At 40.4% G+C, this 27,963-nt stretch overlaps 1 protein-coding gene across 1 annotated transcript; it reads right to left on the bottom strand.

Moving 5' to 3' along the window:
- Positions 1-27,963, bottom strand: LOC147661053 (uncharacterized). Its single transcript, XM_086951368.1, has 2 exons — positions 26,724-27,963; positions 1-149 (listed from the first exon to the last, which is right to left on the bottom strand). The coding sequence occupies exons 1-2, from the start codon at positions 27,961-27,963 to the stop codon at positions 1-3; spliced, it is 1,389 nt and encodes a 462-aa protein (XP_086807494.1).

The following is a 27,963-nucleotide window of genomic DNA, read 5'->3' as shown; positions in this document are numbered from 1 at the left end:
TTATCCTTTTTTGTCCTTCTTGATGACTCTCACAACATTCACTGGAGCCCTGATGCTCTCATGCATGCTGCGGTTGACTCTTGTGGGCCTCTTGTGAGAGCTTACTTTTCTAATGAAATTCACTTTTTCACTGAACATTTTCTGTTGTACTAGTTATAATTTATAAGCACAAATTATTTGCTACCTCTTTTTATTAAACAGTCCTGTGATACTCTAGCAGAATTACTTTAGTGGAAGAATTAACATTTTCCTTCATTCCAATAATTACCTCTTGCAATACCAACTTCTAGACTATGGAGAGAGACTAGTCTCTCTACTGAGACCTTGCATGAAGCTAACTAGTGTGTTGAGCAGGGTGTACACCTCTGAAAACATTGTCTTCTGCACTAACAACTAGGAGAACTTGGATGTACAGTAAAGTTTCAAAGTTTCAAAGTTTTATTTATTATGATTTGGCTCTCATCGAGGGCCACATAAAATAACATACATAATATCCATAAAAAATAAGCACAAGATACAGACAACTTCAGAAGTAACCACTAAATATAAGCAGATAATGAACTCAGCAGCATCTCCCAAACTCATATTAATATATATCTAAAAAACCTTTAAAATAATTAAATAATCTGGAACAGAACATTTCGTTGGGTGGGCAATACAGAGCATGGCAAAACATTTTTATATTCAAAATTCCCAACTGTAAACAGATTGGTTTTATCCATTTTTTGCGCCATTCGTGTAATATCGGGCAGATAAACAATACGTGGTTGAGGTCTTGAGCAGCATTATTGCATAGGTTGCATAAATCAGTCACACCATACCATTTTGCAAGAAGTGTATTAAGTGGAAGCAAGTTATGGCGTAAAAGGAACCATATCCTACGAACACCATGTGGTATATTCCACCTTACATATTGTTGTGCAAGTTTAGGTGTATAGGTTAGGACCAGAGCTTCCCTTTCTTTATACTTCTGTTGGGCGAGTATATCCATCTTATAGCATAGTTCCCAGGACCTACTTTTTAGTTTTTGCTTTAACTCTAATGGAGAAAGAGAAAATAACATACTTTCATCTAATTCCAGTAATACAACAGCTTTTCTAAAATTTTTTACCAGCTGCGAAAACTCATTAAAGGTACCTAAGAGCTCTTTTTTTATGATTTCACGTAGGGTTCCTGGTTTAGCTCTGGCCAGGGAAGCTATCCACCTCACAAGAGCGGCCAGCCCTTGGGCCCAACAACTTCGCAGACCAAATTCTAGTCTGCAGGAAGTCGTGGAGCAGGCTGAATTAAGTGAGGAGATTTACCTTAGTACCTTTCCCTCCACTTTTTGCATAAAATCCCATTGCTTTAAATCCACCAATTCTATTCCATAAAGGAGGGTGGCGGGAATCTTCGCTCTAAATACCTCCAAGCAAGAGGAGAAATGCCTCTTCCCTGTCGCTTTATATAGTGAACATAATCCCATACCATGGGCAGTTGCCTTTCTAGAATTATTTTCGAGGTGAGGCTTCTCACTAAGGTTAGAAGATATTATTTTGCCCAAAAATGTATAGGAGTTAACTACTTCAAGTTTTTCTCCGCTTAATGACCAATTAAAGTTCCTCGATCTGCACTTCTTTTTACCAAAGATGCACATGATCTTGCTTTTAGAACTATTAATTTTCATACAGTGTTTTTCCGCGAAATCATTCAAAGTATGAAGACGATTATCAAGACCTTTAGGAGTCAGGTCTAAAATTAGTATGTCGTCAGCATACATTAGAATAGATACGGCAGTCCCTCCAATTACTGGGGCAAGACCATCACTTTCTGCAATTACCGTAGGCAGATCGGCCATGTACAGGGAGAACAATGTGGGTGCTAGTATACATCCCTGTTTTAACCCATTGCAGGAGGGGATTGCTTGCGTAAGACCCCTTTCTCCGCCTTGTAACACCTTACACCAGGTGTTACAGTGCAGGGACATAACTAACTCCAATAAGTATCGCGGCATACCCAATGACATCAATTTTCTCCACAGCGTCGGTCGGTCAACCCTATCGAACGCTGCGGAGAAATCTATAAATGCTGCATATATGCCCCCGCCACGAACACGCACATATTTGTCCGCGATTACATGCAACATAGTTAGGTTATCTAAAGTTCCATGCTCTTTTCGGAAGCCTGTCTGTTCCTTGGGAATAACATTATTTAAAAGTGCCCAATCTGTTATTAATATTAAAAGCATTTTAGCGAAGATTTTTCCAATCGCATCTAATAACGCAATTAGGCGATAATTAGCAGGATTCTCACGGTCTCCTTTTTTAAAAATTGGAATTAAAATACTTCCCCGCCAAGAGTCAGGAACTGTTCGCTTTTTGAAGCATGCCTGAAACACAGGAAGCAGGATCCTGCTCCAATTTGTTACGTCTTGCTTAATTATAGACATGGGCACTTCATCTGGACCCATAGCCCCAGAAGAACGCATGCTCTTAATTGCGGTGGCTATGGAGTACTCAGTGGGGAGTTCCATTTTATCATCAATGTTACATTCTGGAACCCAAGCGTCCCCACCAGCTCCATTGGATGCATATAAGGTGAGCACGTATTGGGTCCAGACATCTTCAGTAATAACAGTAGGAGTGGATGTTTTAACAGACCCACATCCTTGTCTTATTATGGACCAAAAATCTCTAGAGTTTTTACTCCAAGATGCTTCTCTTAAACTGATCCATACCATATCTTCTTTGTCTCTTTTTAATTTGGCTCTCAGTCTGACCCTCCTTCGCTTTAGTAACGCTAGCTGTCTCCCAATTTCTCCTGATCTGAATAAATATTGCGTCCTAACAAGTTTGTTAATCTCTTTATTTAACTTTAATAATGGACTAGGAGAAAAGTATTTCTTTTTAAGCTTTCCTTTACTCCTGGCCCTTTCAGTAATTTTTAGGATAAGCGTTTCAAGGAATATAAATTCCCTACCTTGCCAAGAGTACAGTACAGTGTAGTAAACCAGTAGCTTCTGTCCTCACACCTCTTCTTAGGACAGTGATATGCATTGCTGTTTGGGAAGGGACTCGTCTCTCTGCTAACATATCTTACCAGGGTAAGAGGTGTCTCTAAAAGAGTTTGAGAGAAATATACCTCTGCATTCATACCTCTCCTCATGCGGAAAAGTATGCATAGTAGACTAGGGAGAGTAATTGCCTTGTTTCCTGACACAAGTGTCTTGCATGATAACTTTGAATAGTCTGGCCTTTCTCCTGTGATGTGTCTCTTGAATAATGCAAATTAGGGTGTGAAAAGTGGCTTACCTTTGTGGTCATACCTCTTCCCAGTATGACAGAGGTACAAGTAAAGTATGGAGTTCAAATTACCTTTATGCTCAAAAGTATGTCTTACATAAATACTCTGGGCCTCGACGGGTTGCCAATAGCACTACGTACGGGTGAACTCCCTCAATCCCTTTGGGAATCCCTCTTAGTCTCCATTCTCAAACCCGAATAGGAACTCCACACAACTAGCATCATACTGACCCATTGACATCCTTGGGGCAGATTATAAGATCTTAGGGACAATTTTTACTAGTAGATGTGCACAGGTTCTCCCTGAATTAATACATCCCAATTATAACATCTTTATATCAGGATGCAGTACCTTGCAAAAGATCAGACATCTATTTCACATGACAAGGCACTGCCGCGTTTCCCACAAGTGGCCTACCTCATACTGGATCTTGAGAGGGCATTCGACTTGCTGACATCAGATTACTTTACTGGGTCCTAGCCCTCATGGGAATTGGAGAATGCTTGCTCACCTACACTAAGTTGCTCTACATCAATACCACCTACCAGATACAGGTCATCTTATCTCCAGACCCATTCCAGAAGGTCATGGAGCCCCTTGCCATCTGGCTGTGATGGGAGGCTGAGACATGGGCATCCCCCTAGTGGACAGGACACAAAGGATATCCCTGTACGCTGACAATTTACTTTCATATCTACAGGACATAACGACCAACCTCTCCCTGCTACATGATATACTGACTGGACTGAATCTGCTAGAGAAGCGGGGCTCTGGGTAATCTGGGCAAAATTATCTGTCTATCTGCCCTGCCCACCACCGATGCCACAAGAGATACTCTTTGGCAATGCTCAGATCCATTGGTGCGGAGAGGCAGTTTGCTACCTTGGGATCTGCCTCTATCATACCCGACTAGATCTACATGAGGGCAACATGAGGGCCTCCCTGATGGCATCAAATTGCAAGTGTGCTTCTGGAAAAATGTGCTCCTGGCTCCTATTGGTATGATAGCACTGGCAAAGAAGAAAATTCTCCCTTAACTCTTTTATTATTTTACTAACCGTGTGGCTCACTGGCTAGAGGTGGCAGACCCGAGAGCAGAGGACGGCCCGGGACCAGGGTTCAATTCCCGACGCAGCAGGGTCGTGGACCAGGGTCAGCGGACTTAATAATTCTCATCTCGGTGCCTACTCTAACCAGGGATCACACTCGGCAACTCTGGGCATTAGCTTGCCTCATCTCCACAACGGCCCCCCACATACGCCGGGGATGCCTGGTTTCACCTTGGAGATACCCAGTAGGGACCATCTCACAGGGAAAGCCAGGACGGGTTCCCCAGCAGTCTACTGCGCAGAGATACTCTTTCGGGAGTCGATTCTAGCGCATTACACACCCACAAATAATTAATTAATTAATATTCCCACTGTTAGACTCGGCCCTTTTTGCAAGTTTATCCCCAAACTTTTTTACTTTTGCCTCTGATTTTTCTCACCCTGTTTTCATGGGCTATAGGATTCTGGACACTTTATCACTGCTGATCAGTGCTAAAGTGCATATGGTCTTGGTGTAAATTGTGAATAGGATTGGTTAGCCATGATTGCCATATTTGTTGCTAATAAAGTTTACAGTGTGTGCCAGGGCCTGTAAAGCAAATGCTACTTGTGGGCTTGCAGCACTGATTGTGTCACCCACCTGAGTAGCCCTGTAAATGTGTCTCAGACCTATCACTGTAGTGCATGGGGTCTTCAAAGTGTGGGGCGTGACCCCAGGGGGGCCGTTGAGTGATGGAAAGGGGGTCGCGAATTCCTGGTCACACTTCTGCCCAGGCCCATAGGACTACAAGGGATTCAGCCCCCCCTACTCCCCCATAGTGCGTCTCAGCTCGAGCTGCTGTGGGCTCGTCTACAGTCTTATCTCCAGCACAGCATGGCAAGAATGAGTTTTTCACAGGTCTTTAAAGACCATTTGCATATTTACATACCTTTTGTAAACTGGTTACTGAGGCTTAGTTTTGTTTCTAGTTCCAGTAACCCCTGGGCCCATTCTCTGCCTATTCCTTACATTTTTATTTTACATTTACTGCAGTAGTGTGAGAATGCATTTCATGAAAATAACTATAAAGTAGGGATGCCAAAAGAAAAATACTAGCCATTTGATGTTTAAATAGCCTGCAAAGGCTTCCTCTTGACACTAAATAGCATTGTAAATAAAATCATATGCATTCATTCGTAATGTGACTTTTCTCTCTTTGTTTCCTTTAATTATCAGTCATGGATCATTGAGGCAGCCCTAGAGCACAATTAAGTGCTTTCTATTTCTATTTGCTATTCCAAGCATGCACAGATGAGTGCTGAAATATACAGCTTTAGGTGACTGCTTATTATTTTACCGTCTGGGACATCAAAATAATGAGCAGGCAACCCTAACCATAGGACTGGAAGTGTGTGCAGGATCAGCATATTATTTATTTCCTCCATCCTCGATCTCTGATTAATGCCATAATAGCAATAGTTTAACTTATATCTTAAACCCTACGCTGCCGTCAATAATATGCTGAGTTACTTCAAGTGTCTGGGAATGCACCCTGCATTCAGAGAACTCACTTCTCATTCTCGCACTTCCACACTAACCCTGCCCTCACAGCGATCACAAAGCACTCACACTGATCACCATCTATCACCACCACCACTATTAATATGATACACACCAAGAAGGCCGCAGAGTAGGAGCTCCTCCCGGGAGCTCCCGGGTCAGGGACTACCAAATCGGTATAAATCCCTTTGTTTACCCGTCCATCCACTGCCAATCTACTTACTTCCAACTCCCTTTTGCATCGAACTTGGTATAACAACTTGGCTTACCATCTGGGATGAACCATAGGGACTCGACGTTCCTCTTCATCCTGCCCGCCTCGCCGCTCTTCCCCAAGATCAAGCCCTCCGAGCTGGTTTCGCATTAAATCAGGGCTGTTCTACCATCAGACAAGCTACTCCATTGCTTGACGAATTTTCCTCTGGATTAGGTGTGCTCCTTCTTCGACACCTTCTCCTCATTGGCGCGCTGACACGGAGGAATCCCAAAGTGTTGTTTTCACCCTGGCCCCCCACTACTGAGACTGCTTGCTGGCTCGTCGTGTGGGAAACCTTTCGGCTCGAGCCGTCACCGGAGCTTGGGGGCCGGAACTGTGCCCCCCTCCCACCGCTCAGCCCTCACCCGTGCCCTCTGGTGATTCCACTGTTGATCGATCGATGACCCTCTCGAAATCCAATTTATTTACCGTCGGAGCACCTGGACCAGATTTGCGAGTTGCCACCGGCCTCGCTGGCTTGCTGACTGCCTATTCTCCTTGTTCGGCGAGTCCTCCAGAGGTTTTTGGCTTCACAAGATGGTGATGACCCTGCTTCCAGGTGAGGCCAAAGCGCTCTTTTTGGTCACGTCTGAGGCCATCCTTGTTTTCCACCCGAGCGGTCTCTCGTGATCTAGGGCCGGCGCTAACTCCCTGCCGCCGCACAACCCCCATCCTCGATGGCCATGGTGAGTGGATTCTCTAACTCCACTCTCAATTCCCCAGTGAGGCTATAGTCGAACGATGTGTCGGCCGTGTTTGTGGCCTTTTCATGTTTTCCACCCAGATTCCTGGGATTGTGGGTATGCAACCTGTTCTGCCATCGAATCTATTGATGCTTTAGCAGCCAAAAGCAAACAGGGAAATCCCAAAGCAATAATCCCAAGTAATATTGGTGTGCTCATAGGGTTTGCTAATTTTACATGAATCTCCTCAGCGCAAAGTGAGTTGCAAAACCACAGACAAAAAGAAAGTCTACAATACTAACACTTACTCATGTATGTATGAGACCGAGCAACATGGCCGATGCCCGGTGGATCTGCCTTGACAGCCATAGAGGAGATCGGCTCTGGTTTACCCCCTCGGCCGTCACCTACCCAGCTGGACATTGGACACATTTCTCCTCGTCTCTCCATTGTTTCCCCTTCCTCCCCAGCCTTCGGCAAAATTACCTATGATCTGAAAACAATGGAGCTAATCTCAGCCCTGAATCTTTGCTCATAGGCGACTATGATCTGCGATCTCCAGTCCTCCTTCCCTCTTCATCCTTTTGCTGCCTTCCTTTACGATTGCTCTCACCTTGCTGTTCTGCCTGACCTGAGCTGCGTTCCTTATTCCTTCTCTTTCCCCCATTATCTTCTCTGCCCCAAAGGACTTGTGTTTCAGTTATGCTATGCTCTATTTATGCATAGGACCATTTTCCATTGTGTTTCTCACTTATTGTTGTTTTTTCCATGCTCTTGTGACAATCGTTCTACTGCGTAACACTATCTTTCCTTTCTTATGCCCTTATATGCTCTTATAACTGAAATAATTTTTGTAACTTGTATTATGTAACTTTGTAACCTGTAATGCCCTTGATCCTCATGTAAAGCACTCAGATACCTCCGGGTCTAGTCAGCACTATATAAAACTTTGCAACTAAATAAATAAATAAAAACCATGCACTCACATCATTCACCCTCTCACCCTGCACTCACAGTGATCACTCTGCACTCACAATGCACTTGGGCTGTTCACCCTGTACCTCACCCTGCATTCCCACTACTCATCTGCACTCATCCTGCACTCATGTGATACCTCACTCACCCGCCCCCTCACTGATCAACTTGCAACTCACTCAAACAACCCCATCATTAACCATGCATTCATTTGACCCACTCTGCACTTACAATCGCATCCAAATTCATATGGTCACCTCACTCACCCTGCAGTCACTTCTCTTTCCCTACTCTCACACTGTTGCATTGCTCACTGTGCACTCACATGGGCACTCTTGTTATCCACAGAGTGCAGAGGGTTACTGTGCCTGCTACAAAAAACATGTACTATGCAGATCACAGAACTGAGTGTGAGTAAACTATGAGTAGTTCTATAAACAAATGTTTGTCAGAAAGGTGCTACAGAGAGATGAGGTGCATTGTTGGTGAGTGGTAGAGAGGGAATTTATGGAGAAGGAGGAAATGGGGGAGGGGGACCAAAAAAGACTGTTGCATCATGTGTGACCAGTGCTAGGGCCTGCCCTGCCTGGGAGTGTAGGCCCCCGTGAAGTTTGGGTCTAGTGGCTCCCCTTCTTCTGCCTATTACCATTATTATTTACATTTGGGGTGTGCTACTGTTACCAAAATGTTTCCTGGGGCTAATAGCCATCTGCTGCCTGAAGGCAAATGAGAGACACACAGAAGGGGAAAGAGAACCAGCCAAAGGGGGTGACCTACAGAGCATAGGTTTTTATATCTTCTTAAGGGATAATAGATTCTTGGTGGAGTGAAGCAAAGGAGGGTGCATGTTCCATAACTGTGTGGCCTGCACCAAAACTGCAAGACAGACAATGTGTGCCTTCCTGAATTAGGGAACAATAAGGAGAGTGGGACAGGCCAAGAGGAGCATACAGGTCCAAACCCGTGTGCTCGGTGAGTAGAAATGAGAGGATGAGAAAGGACAGTAAGGGAGTGAGAGAATTTGATTGAAGAGGTCAGGGATGAGGAAAAATGTGAAGTGCCGAAGGGAAGTGTGGACAAGCGAGAAGTGAGTGTGAGGGAAAGTTGAGGGCACAGAGGAGGGCTACTGTTAAACTGTGAGAAGATAGCTGAGAGATGATCTGTGACCTAAAAAGTAATTTGATGCGACATGGGTGAGGGACAGCAGCGATAGGGGAAGAGAGGGAGTACTGGGGTGGGTTGCTGAGCAGTGATTAATTTGTAATAAAACATGTGCCAGGGACCTCACCAGTAGGCCACTGCAACTTTAATTACCCACCCATTTCCTTGCCTGTGTGGCCAATCACAAAACCTATGCAACTACCAACCAAAACACTTGTACAAGTGTGACTATTTCAAGCCCCCAAAGCTATAAGAATGGCATGGATGTCAGGAGTTTATCGCTTCTAATGTATATTGAATTAACAAACAGCTGTTCTGCTCATCTCTAAATTACACAGTCAGAGCCACCGTGTGGCAGACGGTCATAGTGCTAGTGTGCACAATTAGGTGCCAGTGCAGAGCACTGGAAACCACCTGCTCAAATTAAGCACTGGTACTGAGGTAACAGGGGAGAGAGACATTGGTTCAAGAAGGTGTGGAAGAACAAAGGAGAGATGTGAACAATGAATGGGGGGGACAGGAGAGGTGTAAGATGCAAATAGACAACAATTTGAATGGAGAGACTTGAGGTGAATGAGAAGTTCAGATGGGCACGGGAGGTGATGGGGCCAGAGAGGCCATGAGATAATTGCGAGAGACTGTTAGAGATGAGGGCAGGGGAAAGACAGAATGGAAAAAGGTGATAAGGGTGAAGTGAGAAGTTGAATGGGGAGAGTTCAGACGTTGTAAAAAGGGGTGAATGAAAATGGCCTACAAAGTGAGAGAGGGATCCGGGATTGGGAGAGGAGAGGAGAGAGGGATGGAAGGGAGGGGTGAGAGGAAAGCGGCATGGGTAAATTGTTTAACTCTGCACAAGACTGCCAGGGTTTTAAGGGACCCCTGCTGCTCCCGGCCAGGGACAGGGGAGCTTCTATTGTGGCAGCACGTATTCCTGCGGAGTGGTAGGCCATTCACAAAGGTTGACTAGGCATTTTTCTGATTTTAATTGCTATATTTTGGTTATAAACTGGTACTGATGGGGTGAAATCTTTCCTCAGGGTTACTGTGAGCAAAAATGTCAAAATAATGAAGCAATTCTATCCCAAAATAATCCTGCATCACCTAACATTATTAAAATTTTCTTCCCACACAATTTAATCAAGCTGTCATGTAATTTTGTCCTCACCTGCCTCATAATTCCAGTAGCCCTGCCTACAGGTTTAGAAATGTTTGTCAGGAGGGGGTCCTTACGACTGAAAATGTTGACAGGGGGGTCTCAGCACCCAAAAGTTTGAAGACCTCTGCTTTAGTGTCATTGCGCACAGTTGTAAACTGCCATATTGCGTTGGTAAATGCACCCCTGGCAAATTCTTCCCTTTCCTATCATGTAAGGCACCCCTAAAGTAGGGCCGAGGTGCCCCCATGGGCAGGGTGCAGTGTACGTGAAAGGTAGGGCATGCGCAAGTGTGTGTGACATATCCTGAAAGTCAAATACTGTCTATTTCATTTTTCACTATTGAAAAGCTGTCCATCCCATAGGCTATCATTGGGGCTGCACCGTAACAATTTTATATGTGTAACTTCCAATTGGGACACACATAATTTATGAATACACCTTTTGGTAAACGTTTTTTTAATTGTGTGTTTGAAAATGCCCCTTTTAGAAATTGATATTCACAACAAAGAGACTCGGTCTCGGTTTTGTTGGTGCTGCTCTTTATTCAAAGCAGACTATGCACCCTGTTAAATTACTTCATGGGTACCGATGTATTTATCATCAAATATTTTAGTTAAATCACTTTGTACAGTTAAATCATTGAAAATGGTCTAAGTTTGACACATTGCCATATATTTATAGTTTACAAACCTTTATACAGAACTGATGCAAACAAAATTATATTCATAACAATTTACGTGTAATTGACAACATTTAAGACACAAATTACAATTGTACCCTAGTACTTTTTTTATAACAGACCTAAGTCCTTTCTTTACTAAATGTAGGACTGATCTCACAAGGGATGGTTTTTTTGGCGTAACTTTATTGCATGTATACACCACACGAGTGTACACATATGAACTTGTAACCCTTTGTGGATTTAAAGAGATATGGAACAGCCGGCGCGTTTCCAAACCCACTTATAGTTCGCAGGGTTTTTCATCAGGGCTTGACTGGGTACCTGTTGGTGGATAAGGGGGGAACAATTGAGTGTTTTGGCCTTCACCAATTCAAATGAGCTATGTATGTCAGGTACAAAACGATTACCTCTGTCTAGCTTATTCACTTAGTTCTATCTTTTCCAATTCTCATGACGTTTTCATTCAACACCTATTTGTTTCTAAAATGAAAGACAAAGCGATTGTCTCAGGCTACATGTTGAAACAGTGATTAATTGCGCATTAATTAAAAGAAGAAAGATGGAATACGGCCCAAGGACTTACTTATGAGGTTTTTTTTCAATCAAGTTTGGCTAGTCCTGTATTGATTTCCCATGTGTCGTTTGTCACGATTTCAGCAGCAGTGGCGCGGTCTATCGGAGGATAGAGATTATTTTAATAAGTTGTGTTTACGTGTATATTCTTTTGCATCGGCGTTCTTAAAGCCAAAAACTTACTTTGTTCGTGGTTTACGTGTTCGCCGCGCTTTCAGCGTTTCTCTTTTGGACTCTAACGCCGTCACCGCATATTCCGTTCTGCAACGTGCGGCGTCTAACAAAGATTAATGGTTGCCGTGAGCACCAAGGGCCGATCTTGTTTTTGGCAAGCTAACTATGACTTTGTTAGTTATATCCCCCATTGATATCTGCCTCACCTTTTCTATCAATTGTCACTGAGTTGATACTTTACTCTGGTGGACTCACACACCGCCGGGTTTGGTTTGCCGAATGAGTGTTGAACACGTGACTTTTAATAAATTACTCATCTCACGTGTGTTCAGACAGCGGTATTATGGGAGCTGTAGTCTATAGAGCCGGCTTATAATTAGTGTCTCTCTTTTGATGGGATTTTATTGCGGGTTCATCTAGTTTACAGTTATGGTTGTCATTTCAGAGGACTGGAACAGTTGTTCATAGCTCGGACATTTCGTTCAGTCCATCCCTCACACAGTTACATTTCAGTATAAAGTAGGATTCTCTTTTTTAGCAGTTTAATTTCCACATTCCCACTACGGGGTGGAGTTTTAATACCTGAAAGCACTGTCCACCTAAACTCTTTTTCCGTGTGGTTATTTTCCAAAAAGTGTTGAACCATTGTGTTGTTATCGAATCTAGGCCCCTAGTGTAATTTTCCCGATTCATGCCTTTATATAGGTATATTTTATCATATCCTTATATAGGCGTAGAACACACTACCCTATTTGGTCTAAACCATACAGCCCAAATACGGCATGGCTACTTCCAATAGGTTCCGAGTATTAACACCGATTTCTTGGAAAAACCCACCTTCAGCAGCTAGGAACTTCCCCCTGCTTGAATATTAAGTTCTCCAAGAACTCCTGGCGTTTTCCAAGAATGTAGCCTTTGAGTGACGATATTAAGTCCAAACATGCGTCAAACTCGGCACCTTCAAAGTATAAATATGCCCAGGTTTGCCCAGTCAAACACACAGTGGTTTGGAGCAGATCGACTATCTACTTGCCCGACGCCCTGCAGCAGCAAGTGCCGAAGGAAGCAGACCCTCCAGCTGACGGACTGAGAGACGCTGTCTTTTCTCCTGCCGAGAAATCCAGCTCCAGTGTTTCTGGACTACCCTTGCGGGTATCTGGGAAATCGAGTCCCGAGAAAGGGATACAAGACCTCCTTCATTCTAAAACCAAGGTACGGAGCTGATTAGACCTCTTAGAGAATTCTTGGAATAGATTCCTGGCAGAGAACTACTAAACTTAGGCTACTCCTCACTTACTTCCTCCCTAGTACTAGACTCAGGTTAGGTACACTGGGGTAGGCGTATTGTAGAAGCACCAGTTGAGTACTTTTAGTCATTATTTATTACTGTATGTATTTTATAAATTTTATGCACTTTTATGGCTTAGAAAACATATCATGTTTTTACAGTACTACTTTATAATACTGTTCGTATTATATGCCTTGTACTTTATAACCAGTATTACGATTGTAGCAGTTCATTTCCAATGCTTGAGAAAGAAGACTGTTCAATAAATACTTTTATTGAAAACGCCCGTCTCTCTATTTCTCTGCATCTCTGGTGAAACGAAGCATGCACGATTTACTGAGTAAAATAGCTATCTATTGTTTCCGCAACTCTAGAGATTTGATTTCTTATTCTTAGAATGATCGGTCTGAATTTATTGGTATATAGACCATACGTCGTTACGCAGACTAATTTCTCAAGAGGTTTCTTGTCTTTCTTGGTCAGTAGTTCCTCCCTAGGTGTAAACTAAGCGCGTTTGGTAGCGTATTTTAACATCTTTTTAGGGTAACCTCTGGCTACAAGCTGCTCGCATAGAATTTCCGAGTGTGCCAAATAGTCTTCTTTCCTTGAGCAGTTTTGTCTAATCCGTAATAGTTGACTGTAAGGTAAATTTGCTTTCAAGCTTTGAGGGTGGAAACTCCGGTAATGGAGGATGGTATTTTTGTAAGTCTTTTTGCGGTATAGTGTAGTTGCCAATCTTTGATTTCATGAGAAGTCCTCAACGTCCAGAAAAGTCAGACGTGTCGGACTATATGCGACACTGAATTTTATATCGGGATGTCTCGTATTGAGCCATTCATGGAAACGGACCAGATGCTCTTCAGTACCGTTCCACTGACACCAGATCCCGTCGATGTACCGATACCATTTTGTTATATGTTCTCGATAGGGGTTATTCTGATACACAAAGCGCTCCTCACACAGGGCCATGAAGAGGACCACCATCTCCGGTGCATTAGGACACCCCATGGCGGTCCCCTTCACCTGCATGTAGAACGCATTGATGAATCGAAAATAATTTCATTTCAGTTCTATGCTAGCCAAATCAATTATGAAGTTAGTTGGGACTCTTTGTGGTTTGGTCTTGTTTCAAGAAAAAATTCCATAGCTTCTAAGCCTTCATTTTGGGGAATCTGGCTATAGAGGGATGTGACGTCAAATGACACCATTAGATCTTAACTTTCATCGAAGGGTAAACCTTCAATTTTAGAAAATGGGCATTTTCTTACTGGACCATTCTGTGGACCATTCTGTGTACTTCTGAGTGTTTGTGTATTTGGCATCTGGTTTTGGAGTGACAAGAGCTGGCGATGTGCATTTACTCTAGACAGTCACAAGGGAAGTTGTGGTGTGCCCTTCTTGCATGGGTGACTCCTTGCTGCGCAGAATAGACCTGGTCTGCATTTAGAGTGGTGTGAGGAGTTTTGCTTGCACCTGAATAGGCTCTGTCTACTTTGCACAATGCCGTCTCTTCCCCCTGTGGTCATGCTGCACCAGGGAGGTTAGAGCTGTTTTGGACTGGGTTCAGAGACCCTTGCCACAAAGAGAACAATGACAAAATGAGGTTTAAGCATAATACCTTAAACCCCAGGACAAGAGATTACTTCAAGAAAAAAGAAGAGCACTGCTTTTTCTGTGTGAGGGGTGGGCTGGCCTGCAGTTGCTGCTTCTGTCAGGGCGATAGAAGACTTCAGGGAAGATCCTTGCTGCACCAAAAAGGACCCTGCCTGGAAGGAAAACTGGAGAACTGTCTGAGGAGAGCTTGCCCTGATGTGTTTGAGGTAGGACGGTTGCAATTGCTGCTCCTGGCAGGAGCAGGCGAAGGACTTTACTGGTCTGCACCCCTTTGTAAAGAAAAGTGCACAGGGAGCGCTTTATTTCTTATGGCTTTCTTAAAGAATATAGGGGAGAGCTGGATTTCTCTTCCCAAGCTGAGGCAGCGCTAAAGGAGCAAACCGCAACCAGCTCGTGGTAAGCACTGCTATTCCTATGTGGTTTGCATGGTAAAAATAGAAGCGGAGGTCGCATTACCAAGACCCCGCTCAGGGGGCACTATTTGCCGGAAAGCTTGCCTGGGTATGTGACTGGTTGCCGTAGCAACCTGAACCCCGAAGCAAGGGAAGAAGTGGGATTGCAAATTTCTGTTTATTTCAAAAGGTACATTGTGCTGTGGGGAAAACACCTTGCCAGCGTGAGCGGCAGCATGAAAAAAAAAAACATAATTGCCAAGCAACCAACAGGAAAAGCCATCATTAACACAGCCGTCCAGCCAAGCTAGATTCCAATGCTGTGAGGAGTCTGCGGTGCAGGGCCCTCCCCATCTGACAAGGAAGGAGCCCAGCCCTCATCGCCCCAGCCTAACATGGAAGGCGTAATGACATCCGGCTGACCGGCACCTTGCGTACCTGCCACTGAGACCAGCGAGGAGCTTCCCGTGCAGCAGATGGGAGTCTGCTGGGGGCTGTGTCGGTGTGAGGACAGGGCCAGAACAAGCAGTTTCCCTACCTTTATGTATACATTAGGCCGAGTGAGGTTTCCCCACAGTGTGTGGCCCTCCCCCTACCCTAGTGACATACCGGGTGAAGGTGCTGGAGGGTTGTAATTGCCTCCCCGGCCCAAGAGGCAGTAGCTGAAACTAGAGGAGTGCGGTTTCAGCACAAAGGCAATTACCACAGACAATGGTGTAGGTGGGCAGGGGGCATTGCCACCTGCGGGTTGGGGGGAAATTACCATACTATGTGTATTAGATGCACTGTGCTCTATGCATTTATGATTATACTGGTGGTTACCTTGTTTTGCTTGGTGATGTATGCACAGGGAAGGTATAAGGTGTTGGAATAACCTGTGCAACTTATATGCATGGCTTCAGTACACTACCTGTTATGTTTACTTTGCCTGATTGGCAAAGTCATTATGATCTATGTGATGATGTGATGATTGCTTTATGGCAAAGTGATTCATGATCTAAGTGTTATTATGACAATTGCCTAGAGGCAAACTGATTTATGTGATTGTGGTCTTAGGTGTTTTATGTATAATGCAAAGGATATTTTTATATATTACTGTGTGAAGTCTCCTTTGTGGTGTACATTCTGTGTCACTGGTGTGTGTGTGTGTCTTATGCAAATGCTTTACACATTGTCTCTAGAATAAGCCTGACTGCTCTGCCAAGCTACCAATGGGGTGAGCAGGAGCTATCTTGGGTGACGTCCCATGGCTGTGTACATTTTGTTCCACACAGCGAAACTCACAAGTTGGTTTCAACTCAAGAGTTTTAGGATGACCAAAAAGAAAATTCTGAGCTCTTAAGCAATGATTCACATTTCTTTAAAAATTTCAAAATGAATTGACAGGCTTCGTAAGTCATGAGTTACGAGTTCAAATGGCTGAGACATGTAAAAGTGTAAATAACACTTTAAATCCTGCTCAGCAAATTAAAAAAATACTACTATCTCAAAAATGAAAAAAACAGATTGCACCCAAAAACATTCTTTCTGCTTAAAGTTCTAAATTCATGCCAATTTGATGTAAAGATATTCAGCTCTTCGGGCTGTAAGTGTTAGCACAATTTCAAATGGAAGGTAAAATGGGAAATCATTTCTTTTTTGACCCCCCACCCCTTTAAATTTATTTTGACAGATTATGGATCTGCAAGAAAAGTGGCATGTAAGGCCTTAGCTGACTTAGCTAGTGAATTGCTGTGGTGCTGGAACAATTTTCAAATTGGGGATGCTGCCAATAATGTAACATCACTGAAGCAAGCCGTAGAGTTTGTGAAAACTCCAAGTGCCGAAACGCGTCAAGGTTGGACATTGTTACATGCAACCTTTATTATTTTTTAATAAATGCTGTGTCTGCCAGAGCTGGAATATGGTACCTTTTTTCTTCGTAGGATCAAACTACTGGAATCACTGCACCTGTGTTGCCTAGGCCTCCCTTGGGGGCAGCTCAGGATGGAGATCTCTGTGTGGTTATATATATATGATCAAGCTCCTTCGTGGAGTGAAACGCGTCATGGACAGACATTATGTCTATCTCTTGATTTTGTGTAAAATAAACCTACTCTGCTTCTTCACTTGAAGACTTTGCTTCCTGATTGCTGTTGTTGTTTTGCAGTCATTTGTGAGGTCTTTACCTGGCTGTTCTCGTCTGGAATGGCGAGCAGGAACTTTGTTGAATATATATATACATATACATACAACAAAGAAGCAGAGAATGCTTGGTAGTTCTCAAGTTTAGGTGGAGAGCAGCTTCTATATAGAGCACCCTATATCTACAGTGGCACTCCAAAAATCGCTCAGCTCAAATGTCTGTTTTTTTAGCCATGTTTTTAAGCATAGGATTAACACAATGCCATCCTCACCAAGCTAGAAAGGGAAACGTATTTTACCATTTATACAACAAAGTTTTTAAACATAGGATTGGCTAGTGCCATCCATGCCACACTGTGAAATGACAAAAGCATTTTAGCACTCCAGGCACAGTATTATAGCTTTGGATTGGTAAAAAAAACCTTCCAAGCCAACTTGGAATTAATAAAAGCAACTGATCCAGCGCTCTGATTGAAATCTCATAAAGCTACCTATACCTCAATTACTCACCATTAATCATGAAACACAAATAAAGGCCCATAATACCAATGAGACAGTTTTTGAGCAACTGAATCAGGTGGTATGATTAATTAAACTACTCACATATTATTTACAATCTTATATACAACTGCAATTTATCTATCTTTATCATGAGTTTAAACATTTATTATTTATTAATCAAACCACTAAGGCGATTGGATCAACTGATGGAAACTAGACCATGAATAAACAAGACCAGCTTGTCCTTTCAAATCTAATTTTATTAACTTTATTTTTCCATAAAGAAAAAGCATTTACGTTTTAGAATCTTTATTTTATAAGCAATTAAGAAAGCAGCATTTTAATAAGGAAATGAATTAAACTGACATTTTCAAAGCAAGCTCAGAAAAACGAAGTATTAGTAGAATAACAGTTCTCAATCCCTAACACTATTTCCCTGACTATTTCTCACTTCACCTAAAAAGGAAAAATCATTTAAAAGTCTGCTGTCCTTACATGCGCCAAAGGTTCAATATCATGTCACATCATTTAGAAATCGGAAAGTAAGAGTTTTTTCCCTGCTCATAGTGTCATAATTTATACCTTTCTCTCTAGCTAAACTTTCTACATTTTACATTTTTTTAAGCAAATCTGAGCTTTTCATTGGCTGTCCTGTGTCAGTCCATGATAAAAATGTATTAGGTCATTTCCGTTTCTCGACCAAGTCCAGGCTTCAAATAAGCCCTATTGTCTTTCATTTCCACATCTTTCAGCTTCCCCAAGAAAGTTACTTTTTTCTCGAGTTTCGAACATTTACTTCCTAGCCTTGGCAGACACTTTAAGTTCCTGTCCTTGAGCCTTTTCTCCATGAGCACGTTTAACTCGACCAAAGAGCTGCTTTTTTAATTAACGATGACAATGCAGTAAAAATCTTCACAGCTACGCATGTGCAAAGACTTCACTCTGGACAAGCTTTTGCGTCTGCAGCTCTGTCAGCCATTTTCTCTGAACCACCTTTAGGCCTCCCTTTGGAAACAATTATTAAACAAACACAAGACATCAATTAATTAAAGAATTGAGACCCATTCTGTTACCCACCCCCTTTACTAAATAATCCTGTTAATTATGTTACCTAGCAAAATAAGCACAGTCAAACAGCAATATAAATACTGACAAAGACAATAGACAAGGTTAGTTTATTATTTTTTTTCTCTTAGGGTTTGCAACATAAACCACATTAGTTTATCCCGCGTGTATTGATGAATGTATTCTTAAACTAAGTTGATTAGTAATTTCACCACAAGCTTATTAATTTAATTACTGTTATGGGAGATTAACTTCACAAGTTTGAACAAAATCTTGTTTTTCACCTTGCTCCATCAACTCCCTCATCTGGTGATTTCTAAATCACCAAATAATACCCAAAATGTATACATTTTCAACCCTTGAACATGTTTTGGACTTTCTTAATGTTAGAAGTGGAGAAGTGTGGCTCAGGGGTTAGAGGTGGCAGACCCGGAAGCTGAGATCGGCCCTGGACCAGGGTTCAATTCCCTGCCTCGGCGGGTCTTGGGCTAAAAATTCCACGGACTCGATAATTCTCGCTCCGGTACTTTCTCGACTCACGGGTTCACACTCTGCGACTCTGGGCAATAGCTTGCTTAATCTCCACAACGACCCCTCGCGGCGGGATGCCTGGCTTTCACCTTGTGGATACCCTGCCGGGGTTATCTCACAGGGGAATACCAGGACGGGTTCCCTAAGCAAGCGCTGGGAAACCCACTGCGGGCGCTATATAAGCTCAAATACATTTACATTACATTTCTAAATTTTAGATTTATCTGGTTTTGTGCATTTTTCATATTGAATTCTCTGAAACTCTTTTCTATTTCTTTTTCTTTTCTTAGTTTGCAAATTCTTTTCTTTTTTATTACATGTTTTCTTCTCTTGTGTATCATGCAACTAATTTTTAACAAAAGTATCACTATAGCGGTATGTAAGTACAACAATGTTGAACATGCAAAATTCCACAGACTCCACCCTCTTTTGCCAGCAAAATGTCTAGAGCAAGACGATTTTGCATCACCATAGTTCTCATAGCAACAAGCTCTGTATTCACTAATTGAAATCCACTTGCAGTATCTGTTGACAATCTATCAACAATTGTAGAAATTTTCTGGTTTTCTTTGCATTCAGGGTTATTCCTTCCATAGGTATTAATGCACCAAATATGTCTCTCATTATTTCTGTAAAACTTTCCCTTTTAAATCTATTCAACTGATTGATAATTTCAAATGAAATGAACATTTTGCATTTCTATCTACATGAACATTTTTGGGAAAAACTAAACCTACATAACACGTCCCATACCAATGGTCTGGGAGATTGTAATAAGCCTTATTCCCACAAACAAAATAAATTCCAGGAAAAATTGGATCCTTGCCTCCTTTAAATCCCCAACCCCCTATAATACGATAAGTGTCTTCACATTGACTTGCACCTACAAAATAATGATCAAACAAAGTATTATCTCTTCTTATACAACATTTTCCATTAACAGGTTTATCTATATGATTTGCAACATTTTCATTTCTACCATTAAGCTTTTCATCTTCCATCTGCCAAAATTTAGACTTAATCGGTTTCAACATCTCACTTCGCTTGTAAATTGCCCTTCTCTCTTCCATCATATCTAAGAATGTCTTCTCTTCTGTTCTCAATTTACATGTTAAATTATTTCTAAAAGCATACTCATAAGTGAGTTCACTAGTTTCTAGGAAAAATTCCCTCATCTGTTTAGCATATTTCATTTTATTTAAGCTTTCTTCAACTTTTAAATTTGCAAAAATTTCAGCAAAATCTGAATAATGATACTCCAAACATCCAGTTTTATAAAACAAACTAGCTATTACACTACATGTTATGCCATAAGTAAGAGGAAGCATATTATACGTAACACCTTCAGACACAGAAGTCGGTAACTTCACTCAAATGTAGCAGTCTTTTGCGTCCATCACCTTAACATATTCAGAAAAAAGTCTTGAAAAGGTATTACTAGAAAAATCTCCCACAGATCTATCTTGAGGAATCTCTGGTTTATGTACAATAATTTTATCAGCCTCATCAACTTTATCATGATTAACCACAACTTTACTAGTCATGTTAGTTTTATACATGTCTTTATCTATTCCAAAGGAAAAATGACAGCTAAAATTAACTAAACTAAAATTATCAAGATTACACATATTGAAGACAATTTGCAACATCTTTTGAAAATTGAGCATCTCGAATTATTATTAGTAGAAGGCATCTTTACTAAAAATGAAAATGAAAAAATGAAAAATTACTAAATATACTCCCCTCTTTTTTTTAACAGATAACTTTATTTTCTAACAGCTTTTCTTCGACCTTATGTCATACATCAATGTGTTTTCCAGCTAACACAATTTCTTCAACCTTGTGTCACCTAATGAACAAATTCAATCATTATCACTTGCATCATCTACATTTCCTTGACTACTATTTACTTCTACTACTGGTGTAATTATAATATAGGTCCACTCAGGTGATTTGTACTTCTGATTTGGCTTTATTACTCTTTTTGCTCTTCTGTTTATCGCTTCTATTTTCTTTCCTGCTTGATTTTCTTTATTTGAGTCTTCTCCTCTTTGACTTGTGATCTCATTCACCTGCTCTTTTGCTTTATTCACTAATTTAAATTTTAGGCCTTCGTTTTCATTTGGCCAATTATCTCCTTTTCTTGTTAATTTTCTTTTTGGTTCCGTAAAATTATACTCCACTCTCCAAGCTCTTTTCCTTGATCTTTTTAATTTTGATTCACCTCCACTATCATCGGTTTCACTTTCTGTGTTATCAGCTGATCCATTAATAATCAGTTTTATTGTATCATATTCTTTTTTAGATTCAGGTACTTCTTTACTCAGCAGTTTCACTCTGTTAGGAACAACATCCTTATAGCTGGTACTTGGAATATCTTCTTCTTCTTCTTCCTCAATTACTTCCAATTCGCCAGTTTCAGAATTTTTGTTCCTTCTTCCAGAGCTTCCAATCTGCTTTTCAATACTCTCCTGATCTTGGTCTTGAATCACTTCTTGTTCAGTTTCCTTTTCTGCTTCTTGATCTAGCAGATCTTGTATCACAATTTCATTCAATGCTCCATTCACATTTGAATTTTCCAGATGTCGACTTTCTTGTCGATCTTCAGGATCTGGATTTCTTTCAGGTTCTTCTTCTGAATCTGAATCAGCTGTTGTTTCTCCTTCGTCGGGATTCTCAGGTGTTGGCACACGTATGGTGTGGCTAGCATTAATCCATCTCTTCAATCCCCTACACTTTACTGCATTTGTTGTTACTAATATCACCTGTCTTGCCTTCTGCCACCTTGGTACTAGGCAATTTCTTCTTCGATGTACTCTTGTCCTTACCCAGTCTCCTGATAACAGATCATGAGCTTGTTCTTTCTCTTTTGTAATTGCTTCAGTTCCCATCTGATGGAACACAGAAGTCACCACATCAGATAGATTTTATCAGTAGTCCATAATGATGCTATCATTATTGATCAACAATTTATCAACTGGAACAAATGCTTGCCTCATAATTCTGCCCATTAATATTTCATGAGGACTCAATCCTGTTTTTCTATCTGGAATGTTTCTCAAAGACATCAAAACAAGTGGAAGTGCATCTGTCCACTTCATTCCTGTTGCTAAGCACATCTTTGCTATTCTGTTTTTTATTGTACCATTCACTTGCTCAACAACACCTGATGCTTCTGGTCTGTAAGCACAATGTAATTTTTGCTTTATATCCAAGGCTTCACAAATTAATTTTAGCAATCTGTTTTCAAAATGTGTGCCACAATCTGTCTCGATCGTCACTGGAAAACCATACCTTGGTATGATTTCTCTCAAAAGCAATTTTGCCACAGTAATTGAATCATTGCTGCGTGTTGGGAATACTTCTACCATCTTGAAAACAAACAGATTATCACCAAGACATATCTGAGTTTGTTGTGAGGTGGCATGTCAATGAAGTCAAGCTGTATTCTGGTAAATGGACCACCCTCCCATCCTATGGTTCCCATGCTTACAACAGTTTTTCTGTTTGGGTTGATCTGTTGACAGATAAGACATCTTTGACAAAGGGACTCTGCAATTATTCTGAATTTTGGATTGTACCATATTTGTCTAAATAATCTAATCATTGAATCTCTACCAATATGTCCTGGACTATCGTACATGCATGCCATGTCAGAAATCATACTATCTGGCATTACTGCTCTGTCATCTTTGTAAACCCAAACCTCATCTTCTTCTCTTTGTCTGCATCCTGCTTTTCACCATGTGTTTTTCTCCTCATCATTTGCCTTATCTTGCAACTGTTTTACTTCCTGCCAAGTTTCAACTACAGATGTTAGCATAAGTGAGTTCAAAACATGTTCATTTTCTTTTTCCCGATTCTAGGTACACATTATGTTTTGCACAGAATTTTGCTATTGATTCAGCATATGAGTTTCCTTTTGTTATGTAATCTTCACCTCTTTTATGTGCTGTGCATGGTATTGCTGCAATTTTTTCTGGTAGCTGAATTCCATCAATCAATCTTTTAATCAACTGAGCATTTCTTATTGGTGATCCCGCAGAAGTTAAATAACATCTTTGAGACCAGAGCTGGCCATAGTCATGGACTACACCACAACCATATTGACTATCAGTCACTATGGTAATTTTTAGCTCTTTTCCCAATTCACATGCACGAATCAAAGCAATTAATTCTGCTACTTGAGCTGACCGAATTCCTTTGAGACAAGAAGCTTCAAATACATCTGCAACTGTACATACTGAATATGCTGCACTCAGAACACCTTCATCTGTTCTTAAGCATGAACCATCAACAAACAAAACATAATCTGATTCAGCTAACGGGACATCTTTTATGTCTTGTCTTGGTTTAGTGCAATATTCTAATACATCCAGGCATTCATGATCAACCTCATCCCTGATTTCTGTTTCAATAGTGTCAGGTAATAATGTGGAAGGATTTAAATTCACACATCTTGCAATTGAAACATTGTCCGAGCCAAGAATAACCTTTTCATATTTTGTTAGCCTATTGTTTGTCAAATGTTGTGTTCTGCTTCTAGTGAGGAGAATTTCAACTGAGTGTGGTACATATACTTTTACAGGAAATCCCATTATTATTCCTTCACTTTGTTCCAAACTTACACTTGTTGCAGCTACTGCTTTTAAGCAACCTGGTAATGCTTTTGCAACAGGGCCAAGAACATCTGAGAAATATGCTATTGGCTTTCTCAGTTTTCCATGTCTTTGAATCAGAACTGATAATACACATCCTTCTCTTTCACTGCAATACAGCTCAAATTCTTTTTAATAATCAGGCATTCCTAATGCTGGAGCTTCACACAAACATTTCTTTAACTGTTCAAAAGCTTCTAATTCGGTTTTTGTTAGGCTAATTGGGTCTTTTATGTCTGCTTTTGTCAGTCTCTGCAGTGGTTTTGCGATTACTGAAAACCCACTAATCCATTGGCGACAATAACCTACCATTCCTAGAAACATTCTAAACTGTCTCTGTGTTTTTGGAGGTTGCTTTGCTTGAATCATTTTTATTCTTTCTGTTATCACTTGTCTAACTCCCTTTGCAATTCTATGACCAAGATATTTTACTTCTTGTTTGCAAAACTGTAATTTCACAGGAGGTGTCCCTCATCTGCCAGATGATTTAAAAGAATAATGATATCTGTTACACAATTATCTCTTGTTTTTGCGGCCACAAGGAGGTCATCAATATACTGCACTAACGTAGATTTTCCAGGTAAATATAGATTTTCCAATGATTTCTTTAGCAACTGATTAAAAATAGATGGACTTTTGGCGTACCCTTGAGGGATTCGACACCATGCTAAAATACGCTCTTTGAACCGGAACGCAAAAATTTGTTGGCTCTCTGGATGCAATGGAACAGTATAGAATGCATTACACAAATCAATAACCGTATACCATTCTGCATCATGAGGAATCTGATATAAAATTACCGCTGGATTTGGTACAATTGGGCAACATGGAAGAACAATTTTATTAACCTTTCTCAGGTTCTGAATAATTCTAAAGGTTCCATTTGGCTTTTTAATTCCCATAATAGATGAATTACATAGACTACTCTCAATTTATTTTAGAACACCTTGTTTTATGAATTTGTCTATTACAGGGGTAACACCTTAAATCACTTCTGCTTTCATTTTATACTGAGGAATGTTTGGATAATCTGCTCCTTGTTTTACTGATATTTTTACTGGATCTACCTTTTTCATCAAACCCATCTCATCTCCAGTGAAATCGCAAATTTTTACATTTACTGTGTCTTTTAATACTTCAGGTAAATTATTCTTATCAAACACAGGAAATAATTTACTTTCTTCTGCCTCAACCATTGACATTGTTAATTTGTAAAGCCCATCTTCTTCTGGAGTTTGAAGCTCTATACCATTCGGTGAGCAATATTCTGCACAATTCATTTTACAAAGAATATCCCTACCTAATAGATTTACAGGACTGCTATCACAAACTACAAATCTATGCATGTCTTTAAATTTACCTATTTCAACTTCAACTGGTTCAGTTAAATCTGTTTTTATTTGCTGATTAGCTACACCTACTACTTGGATTTTATCTCCAGAGAGAGGAAGGTTTTCTATTTCCACTGATCTAACAGTAGAACGGGTAGCACCTGTATCCACTAGGAAAGTAATTTCTACATCATTCACTTTACCATTTACAAATGGACCAGATTGATCTACCTCAAGAGTGGCTCCAAGCACACACTCTTCCTCCTCTCTCAGGCACCGTCAGAAGTATTCTTCAGATTCACTCCCTCCATCTTCTTTCAACCAATATTGTTGAGACACATTTGACACATTCACTCTTGGCGATCTGTTTACCTGTTCACCTCAGCTGAATCCTGTTTCTGCACTGTATCTCTGCACATTTACACAGTTTGGAAGTGGCGGTTGTGGTAACTGACTTTGCTGAATCACTACCTGTCGCTGTAGCTGTTGCTGCTCATTTATCTCATTCTGCATCTGTGGATTTAATGATGTATTTTTTAAATAAGTTCTGGGCGGATTCTTGCATTCACGCGTCTAGTGTCCAATTTCACCACAATTAAAACATGGGAGTTTCTGTTTTAACTCTTCTATATTTCCCATCAATTTTGGCTTATTATAATTACTTTAAAATTTCCCTTGATTCTGTTCAACATTCTTATTTCCTAAACTTGCTATTTGTTGTTCAGCCACTTTTACCTGTGCCCACATAGCCTTTTCTTTCAACTTCTTTTGTTTAGCTTCTATTTCATCACTACAGTATTTTGCTTTTCTCAATATATCATCTACTGTGTGTGACTATTAACCAACTATTCCAGTTCTTACCATTTCACTAATTTCAGGTCTCAAGCCATATACAAATCTGTATATAAAATGGCTCATGTCTTTTTCAGTTAAATGTTCATAACCACTGTATTGTTTAAATACCAGCAGTAATCTTTCATAAAATGAATGTACTGATTCCTTTGACTCTTGGATTGTTCCATCTATTTTAACCCAATCTATCTCTTTTGGGGGAATCTTGTTTTTCAAAAACTCAATTACCTGTTCGTACTTTCTCATTACCTCTGGTGAAGGAGCACCTGTTACTTTATCTCGAGGATATTCTTCTCTAGGCCAATTTATAGTAGTTTTACATTCTGTCCAAAGATCTGATGGGACAAATATGTCAAAGAATCCATCAAGATCAACCCACAAAACTTTTGAAACTTTCACAAATCTGTCTACCTGTCGATACCATTCTACAGGTTTTTCTCTTAATCGAGGAAAATCATTTGTAAACATTAAAATGTCCTGTCTTGTCCATGGGACATGCACATACCCTCCTCCCACTATTTCTCTCATTGGAAACTCATTTACTACTTTTTCCTTTTCTCTGATAGGAAAAGCTAAACTTGTTCTGTCTTCATCTCTTTTCTTTGTCCATTTCGCTCTCCATTTACTTAATTCACCCCATTTTCTCAAAATCACAATTAAGTCTTTTATATGAATGATTCTTCCTGTGGTATTCATATTTTCAATGTCTTTTTCAGAGAAATCCACCCTATAAGTTTCCTGCAAATTCTTCTGCTTACTTAAATCTATTTCTAATTCAAAAGCCATATCCTCTAATTGATCATATTTGTTTTTCGTTTTCCATGTTATGCTTTTGCAAATAAATAATAATTCATCATCCTGATATGCCTTCAATCTGTCAGTTCCAATCGTTCCAATTATTATTTCCTCTAAATCTGCTTTCAATTTTGAAATATCAAGTAATTTACATTCTGGAGTGTGTGTTAAATCTATTTCACTCAGACTCTTTTCCGGAGTTGCAGAGTCAGATTCTGCACCAGATGGAGTTTTACATGACGAACTTTGATTAAAGGTTAAGTCAGGCATCATTATTTTCTCTTGATGTATTTCAGGCAAATCTGAATAAAAATTTTCAGTCACTTTCTGTATTTCTGAATTTAATGGAACAGTTAAAGCTGAATGCCTAATTTCCTTTTGATCAAATATTGGAAGAACATGTCCAATTGTTACAGGTACCGTTACTGCTTCCATGCTTTTAGTTAACTGCTGTATTAATTCATTCCTAGAACAAATATATTCTGAGGTATTTGGTAATTCCTCATACCTTTCTGTTCTATTTCCATTTCTTGGAGTTTCATTTCTTTGAACTAGAGTTTTAGTATAATTTTTATTTTCTCCTGATATATTTGAATAACGTCCTGTTTCTACTCTTTCAGGTGTTTCTCTATAATTCGGATTTGTTTTAGGAGATGTCTCCTCAATAATTTCTCTTTGAGGGGCACTTGGAGAACAAACTGGTTGATAAGGTGGCGGTTTTCTAGTATAAATTTCTTCTAATACCGCATGTTCTGAATCACTTTCTTCACTATTCTTTTGGGCACTCTTTTGTCCAGTTACCTCATCAATTAATCTCACTGGATACAAACTATCACACATGTCTGCACTTCTCCATCGACGCATTCTATCCTCATGTGTTTCTCTATTAAGACCTAATCCTGTTCCCCCTAATATTCCTCTACTCTCTCGTTCTAATTCAAACATTTCATCTTCCCATTCAATTAAAGCTTCAAATTGAGTAGGTCTAGGCTTTGGTACAAGTTTCATCATTTTTTCTCTTAAATTTTTCAAAACTGCTATGTTAAATGATCCATCTTCCGGCCATGCTAATACACCATCATTTTCAGTATACTTCATCCAATTCTCAATCCAAAGACAAGTATGATAACCATATTCACCCAACATATAAGCTGCAGGTGTTTTGTACTTATGAAGTAATCTTCCACCCCGTGTTGAAATTTTCTTGTCAGGTTTAATTTTGTTTTTCAATTTCTGAAACCATGAAAGCTTCTTTTTCTCCTTCATGTAATAGTAATCCAT

Source organism: Lissotriton vulgaris, unplaced genomic scaffold (genome assembly GCF_964263255.1).
Source record: "Lissotriton vulgaris unplaced genomic scaffold, aLisVul1.2 SCAFFOLD_1048, whole genome shotgun sequence".
NCBI lineage: Eukaryota > Metazoa > Chordata > Amphibia > Caudata > Salamandridae > Lissotriton > Lissotriton vulgaris.
This window is presented reverse-complemented; position numbering and strand designations above follow the sequence as displayed.

Coding starts and splice junctions, on each gene's coding strand:
- LOC147661053 (XM_086951368.1), bottom strand. CDS start 27,963: ATGGATTACTATTACATGAAGGAGAAAAAGAAGCTTTCATGGTTTCAG. Junction 150..26,723: donor TGATGAATTATTATTTATTT/GCAAAAGCATAA, acceptor AATTATAACTAG/TACAACAGAAAATGTTCAGT.